At 45.2% G+C, this 6,981-nt stretch overlaps 1 protein-coding gene across 1 annotated transcript; it reads left to right on the forward strand.

The window, feature by feature from the left end:
• The first annotated feature begins 2,546 nt into the window (after window positions 1-2,546).
• Window positions 2,547-2,894, forward strand: LOC120596773 (histone H2A-Bbd type 1-like). The gene has a single exon (XM_039855228.1). It carries the CDS (start codon window positions 2,547-2,549, stop codon window positions 2,892-2,894), a length of 348 nt encoding a protein of 115 aa, XP_039711162.1.
• Window positions 2,895-6,981: the final 4,087 nt, after the last annotated feature.

The raw sequence follows: 6,981 nt of genomic DNA on the forward strand, positions 1-6,981 counted from the left end.
TCTCTGGCAGCTGCTCTAAAGTTAGTAAGTGGGTCTCTCTCACTTATGGTCTAGGTGCTTTTCAAACTGTTATTTTTACAGGAGATCTCAAGGGGTTTTGTGTGAACCCTTTAAGAGAGGTTTCTCAGTTCCCTACAGTTCTGTGATTTTCCTGGTCTTAATCTCCATTGTCTTTCAAAACCAGACATTTTGGGGACTCATCTCTTTGGTGCTGGCCCCCAGGGTTGGGGTAATTTATGTAGGTTCCAATATCTTTAATTTTTTAGAGGAGATCCCTTCTATGTATAGGTCACCATGTCTGTGGTGGGGTACCTGGAGAGACTGTGTCTGCCTCTCCTACACTTCTCAGGGTCTCTTTTGTCTCTTGTTGTGGAGATGCTGTTCCTCTAGTTCTCAGGTTCTTTTCAGAGGAAAAGTTATTCCACATGTAGTTTTAAATGTGTTGTGTTCACGGGGGGATGTGAGTTCAGGGTCTTCCTATGCTGCCATCTTGACAAGAAAAGAATAGACCAACTTTTAAATTATATTTATATGTTATTATATTTATATGCTGGTGTTCTCACTATCATGAATTTAATTTCTTAAAATGGATCTGGGTTAGTTTCTGGAAGAAAACGTAATATATATTTTAATTGAGTACATTTAGAGGGTCAGAAATTCAATTTTCTTATTTTCAGGGAATTTTAGGAATACTCACTTTATATAAACAATTATATCTAAATATGCCAATGAGAACAGAGCTCCTTTAATTTCAGAGACTTTATAATCTAATATATTAATATCATGTGGAAGTAGGAAAATGTTGCATATTCACACAATCAGAGGTGAAAGCATTCCTGAATTACAGACACATAGACATACAGGCATAGAGAAATAGAGCTTAAGGCTTCAGTTCTACAATTTCAGCCATGGTCAAGAATAAACACAGAAACAGTAAATTCCCTAGCAGAGATATCAAATGGCTGCTCTCTTCTCAGAGGCATGGCATTCTTCATTGATTCAAACTCAAAAATAGACAAAAAAAAAAGGCTGACAAATTAGAATCTGTGTTGTCTCTCATGCAATGGCGAATAGATCTCTACAAACCATCAATCTATTTAGAGAGATATCTAAATGGTCTGATCATAAATATAAATTCTCACCACATGACCAAGCAATCGCATTTTTAGGTATATACACAAGAGAATTAAAGTCATGTATTAATACAAAAACTTGTATACGGATGTTCATAGCAGCATTATTCATAGTAGCCAAAAAATGGAAATAACCCAAATAAAATATGCTATAATATGGATGAACCCTGAAAACATGCTAAGTGAAAATGACAGATACAAAATATCTCATATTGTATGATTCCATTATATTAAACATCTACAATAGGAAAACCCATAGAGACAGAAAGTAGGTTGTTTACCGGGACCTGGTGGAAAGGGAGACATATGAAGGGGGACTACTTAATGGGAATGCCGTTTCTTTTGGGTGTAGAAACTGTTTTGGAATTTGAAATGAGAGTTTCACTACATTGTGACTGTATTAAAGAGCACTGACTTGTACACTTAAAAATAGCTAAAAAGGTAAATTTTATTGTATGTGGACTTAATAAAGAAAAATGAAAACGAATCAAATTCTTTACTATGGATAGCGTTAGTGAGGAATAACTTGTTGGCTGTAAATGAGCCAAAACCAAGACAAACACTAAATTAGTAGAGAGGAAAACAAAAATTATAAAAAAAGAGTCAACAATGTGCTATCGAAGCATTGGATTCATGTTAGGGAGCCAAGATAAGACATGCCTAGGCATTAAATACACATGCAATTTTTTGTCCTTGAAATTTATCTGGTTCTGGTAGGTGAATCAATTGGACATATGGGTGTGCCTTCTAAAGTAGTTAAAAATAATTATTAAAGAAGTGCAAAATCAGGACACTCATACAGATATGAACATGTTAAAACATTTTATCACATAAGGAAATTGGCAGATATTATAACTAGTTCACATGAGCATTCGAACAGAAACAGGAATATTGATGGGAAATATTAAAATGAATATGTAAACAGAAGCAAAATTGGTTTGATTACTCTGTTTACTGTATGATAGGAACAATTGAGCATCTACTGGAGGTTGTACATGTTTATCAGTGACCTACAGATTACAAAGGGATTTAAGCTCAAGGACAATATAAGGCTAGAATTAGATAACCAAGAGTGGTGTCCTAAACATAGGGTAATGTTTCCATTGGAACACTCATTCTTTATTGTTGTTATTAGACTGTTAGAGTCAAGAAGAAAAGTTAGAGTTCCCTGAAAAGGAAGGTTGAGTTGCCTGGGAGACCAGGTTCCTATCATGGACATTTCTAGGCCAGTCCTGCTCAGGGCCCAGTGGACACCAGTGACATCACAAAGTCTGAGTTGTCACAAAGGCAGCTCCCTGACCAAACAGGGGCTGGAGCACAGGGATACAGCGGGCAGGAAAAATCAGTGGTATCTGGAGAGGCCCAGGCCGGCAAGACGATCCAGCTGGTCTGATTGGCAAAAGCTAGTCAACAATGTCTGGGGAAAGAAGACACCGGCCCACTCGCAGGCGTAAGAAGCACGCCCTCTCCCGCTCCATGAGAGCTGAGCTGCAGTTCCCCGTTAGCCGTGTGGATCGCCTCCTGCGAGAAGCTCCCGACGTCCAGCGCCTGAACTGGTGCACGTCTGTTTTCTTCACCGGCATTCTGGAGTACCTGACGGCCAACGTCCTGGAGCTGGCGAGCAAGGAGGCCGTCAACCACCACAAGGTGCTCATCACTCCAGAACACGTGGAGAGGGCGCTGGACAACAGCCCCCTCAGCTCCATCTTTGAGGATGACACCCACCCTCGAGGTGATGGGATGCCCTCAGCCAGGAAGTAGCGGTGATGCCTGGGTCCCAGAGCCTGGCGAGACCTCATCAAAAGCCCCATCTAGTCCCCAAAACTGCCCAAGACGGGGGAGGCCAGGGACCATAAGTACTTGCTATTAAAGTGTTTAAACACACGACCATTTTCTCGACTCCTCTGTTTCTGTCATGCTGCATGGCAAGTGTCTATGAGACATCCGGGAGGAGATGTCTCACGGGGATTTGGAGGGTATAAGGTGGGGTCAGCGTGGGATGCTGGACTCAGGGATTTCAGGGAGCAGTTTCTAGAGGTGGCAGAGTGGGGAGCGGCCCCAAAGGGAGTAGCTGGCCAAGCTACTCATGGGGGAGAGAAGACTTCCTCACTGGCTCTGAGCAAGTCAAGGCCTGGGAGGCCAGGAGGTTGGCGGGGGCCTGCCGGAATGATGGTGGTAACTGGGGGTGGTGCTGGGGCTGAAGACCTTGACCGAGACACCAGAGGCTTTATTCATGATAGGGAACATCTAACAGTAGGAGGTGATGGCAACGGCGTTGGGTGGAGAGGGTGACACAGAAGTTGGCATGAACTTGATGGGACGGGCTTCACATGAAGATTGAGGAGTGATGGGGAAACCATAAAGAAACAAACAGAAAAGGAATTATGGCCATGTTGATTTCATCCTTTTTATACCCTGGCTCATTCCAAATAATAATAATAATAATAATGAATTGAGACAGACTATCAGCTAGTGCTGTGTTACTCTCTGTAGTATAGATCCTTCTGTCCCCTGTTGTGGACGCTGGAAGATTCCATGAAAGCTCCTGTGTGGACAAAGGCAAGTCAAACAGTTCTCAAAGGTTATTCTTTATGAATTGATTATAAATGTACCCCATCACAGACCATTATAAACCTCATGCGCAGATGAAACACCTAATCTGTCTCTGGTCACACACTTGATAGAGTAGCAGAGTTATCAGTGGCTGAATACGTGTTTGGAGAGATTTAAGTATGTTCTGTGTAATTTCTGTCCTAAGTGATGAATTCAGAAGTGCGTGCGAGTCTTATAAATACACTCATGTGCTGTTTTAATTTAAAAATTGTTGTCACATTAACTCTTCTAGCAATCTATCCCCTTGCCTGTGACCGGCACCATTTGACACTTTGGCCGGTTCATCGTATGCTCGACGGCCGCCCTCTTGCCTCCTGGCCTGCCGCACAGGGCCGGTCAGAGAAAGGCTGCCCAGGTGGCTTTAACAGTGGGGTCAGATGACCTGGGCTGGCCATCCCCGTTCACCACTTTGTGGCCATGATATCCCAGACACTCATCTGTTGCCTCTGAGGAGCAGTTCCCTCCTGTGTAAAACGGAGGTACTAAGGATTCCTCCATTTTGGGGTTTACCCAGTATTTGAGCCAACGTGTATCAGTTATTGCTGCCTGACACAGTGCTTGGCAGAGAGGAGGCCTCTACAACTAGCGGCACATGTCTCCGTCCCTGTTGGCCAGATGCTTAGGCGAGTTCCCAAAGGTGCCTCTGGGCCTGGTTCTCATGTGACTGCTGGAGACTCGGGCCACTGGCTGAGAAAACCACAGCCTGCGGAGCCTCGTGGAGAGACAGGGTTGGGCCACTCAGAGGAGGAAGCCAGAGGCACATCCGGTAACCAGACAGTACTCACCCTGGTTTTCTCTCGGCTCCCCTCTGCCTGGAGACACAGCCTCTAACTGCCTTCTGCCACCACCTCTAAAAGCTGCTGGAGCTGGCTTCACTCTTGCACATGTCATGTCACAGGAGCATCCTGAGCGTCAGTATCAGGGTTTTGCTTAGAGCTCCTTGGAATATGTGCTTGTAGAAATCCAAGGCACCGTTTTTGGCCATAATGCCTATTAAACCAAATATTTCCAGAAACCTCATTACGAAGATGTCCACCCTACAAGCTTATGATTGTTCTAGAGAGCCACAAAGCCCTCTTAACCTTAGCCTGGTTCGACTCTTACTCTTCTGTTCCTGTGAGTAGCAAGGAGGCCTCTCCCCAGCAACTGCAGGTCGAGATTCACCTTCAGCTGATTACATGAAAGCACCAACACTGCCACCCCGTCCCTGAAGTGGAGCATCTTTGTGTCCCGGGTGTGGTTGCTCATATTCCAGTGCCCTTTAGCCAACAGAGAGTGCCTCCAGGGTTGGTAATACCAAGGAATCAATTATTATACCAAGATAGTGATGTGTTGGTTAATGATCTTTAAACTGTTGGCTTTGGCGTGTGATAGTGGCTTATTGTAGAACTAAACATAGTCTCCTGGATACTTCACTGGAAGGCACAGCTGAGGAATTCACTAAGGGCCAGAGAAACCATAGTAGGTGGTTAAACTATGTCATGTCAGTAGGTCTATGTAGTCAAGTGGTCACCTTAGTGTCCATGCAGTAGTGGACACTAATGGCCACCATGACACCTGTAGGGAGTCAGGCTTCTTGGGCTCTTTCGGACTCTCTGTCTTATGTCCCAGGTGGAGTTTGGAGGCTGAGCTTTAATGACCTCATGTTGGCAAGCCATCTTCAGAGTCACACAGACATAGGAAAATCAGGCAGAGCTATACTACCATCCCTTTAAGAATCGTGCTTCCTTTGTGTTTGTAGATTTCACAAGAAATGTAGGGCCACAGCCAGCGTGGCATAAGTCTAAATGCAGCACCCTGCCAAATACCCCTCGTACCCGAGTACAGGACTCCTACACTCGGAGGAGGAAGGCAGGCAGAGAGTGAGAATCACTGCCTTTCAGAAGGAATGAGCCCCCCAAGTTTCACCTTTTTGTGCATTTCAAAAAGGAGGGAGGGGGATGGTGAAGAAGGATTTGCTCTGGCTTGGGCTCTGCAGAGAGGACAGACACCATTGATGACCAAGGTCTTGCTGGGAGTGGGAAATCTAAGACCAGTGTGAGCAGGGACAAGGACTGTGGAGGGTGTGGCTGCCAAACCAGGTCTATGATCAAACGTGGTGTCAGGGCAGACTGGGGTCAGACACCAGACACAGGTCAACACAGGCCAACACAGAAGAAAGCATCACATGTGGGAAGAGCTGAGCCCAAGAGTTGAGTGTGGAAGGGAACTTGGAAAGTAATGTCGGCTTGGTGTTGACATGAATACAAGGCCTGGGAACTAGGCTGCCCTCCCACTGAACGACCTTTGAGTCGTTCCCAGGTTCCCACGTTCTCTTTACAGTCCCGGGCTCTCCTGGTCCCTATATCTGACAGATCCTGCAGGATGTGGCCAGAGGGAGACTGTCGACTCTTTTAGAAAGGGCCTTTGGAAACATAAAGTAGAATTCAAAAAAGAGGGGTCCTTCCATGAGTATCAATACATCATTTCTTATAGCATAAAGTATAAAATGGCGGGTCACAGACCTTATCTAGACAGTGGATGGATTTGCTAGTCCTACAGAGATGTTTTAAAAGAAAATTATCTGCTCGCATTTAAAAATCAAGAACTTTTTACCTGAATAAAAGCCTTTGCAGAGGGAGCACGGGGGAGATGCAATAAGCCTAGTTGAGAATCTAGCAGGAAGTGCGTGGGTGCTGGAGGCATCCAGTCTAGGCGAGGACTCATTAGGAGGTTCATAAGTGGAGAATGCAGCCATTCTAGGGAAGGTATCAGAAGATGGTACATGTGTGGAAGGTGCAGCCATCCTAGGGTCTTATAGATTAGAAGGTGCATGGGAAGATGCAGAAACCAACCTAGAGCAGGATTCCACATGAGTTGCCTGAATGGAGGAGACATCCAGTTTGCCAGTTTATGGTAAGACCTAGAAGGCCATGCATGGTGGAGGGAGCATCTAGCCTGGAGGAGAACTTCCAGGCTATGCATGGGTAGATGGATACCAGCCTCATACAGTACTCAACAACAGGCGCAGTAGTGGGGCCTATAGCCAACCTGGGAGATGACCCTGCGAGAAGTCCTGGAGTGGAGGGTGCAGATAACCTTGGGTTAGGCCAGTCAGGAAGTGCAAGGGAAGAAGGAGTATTCAGACTAGGGGAGGACTTGGTAGAACCTAAATGGTGGATGGAACACTCACCCTAGGAGAAGACACAGAAGGAGATGCATGGAAAGAAATAACATCTAGACTGTGGGGGGACTG

Source organism: Pteropus medius, unplaced genomic scaffold (genome assembly GCF_902729225.1).
Source record: "Pteropus medius unplaced genomic scaffold, Ma_sr-lr_union100, whole genome shotgun sequence".
NCBI lineage: Eukaryota > Metazoa > Chordata > Mammalia > Chiroptera > Pteropodidae > Pteropus > Pteropus medius.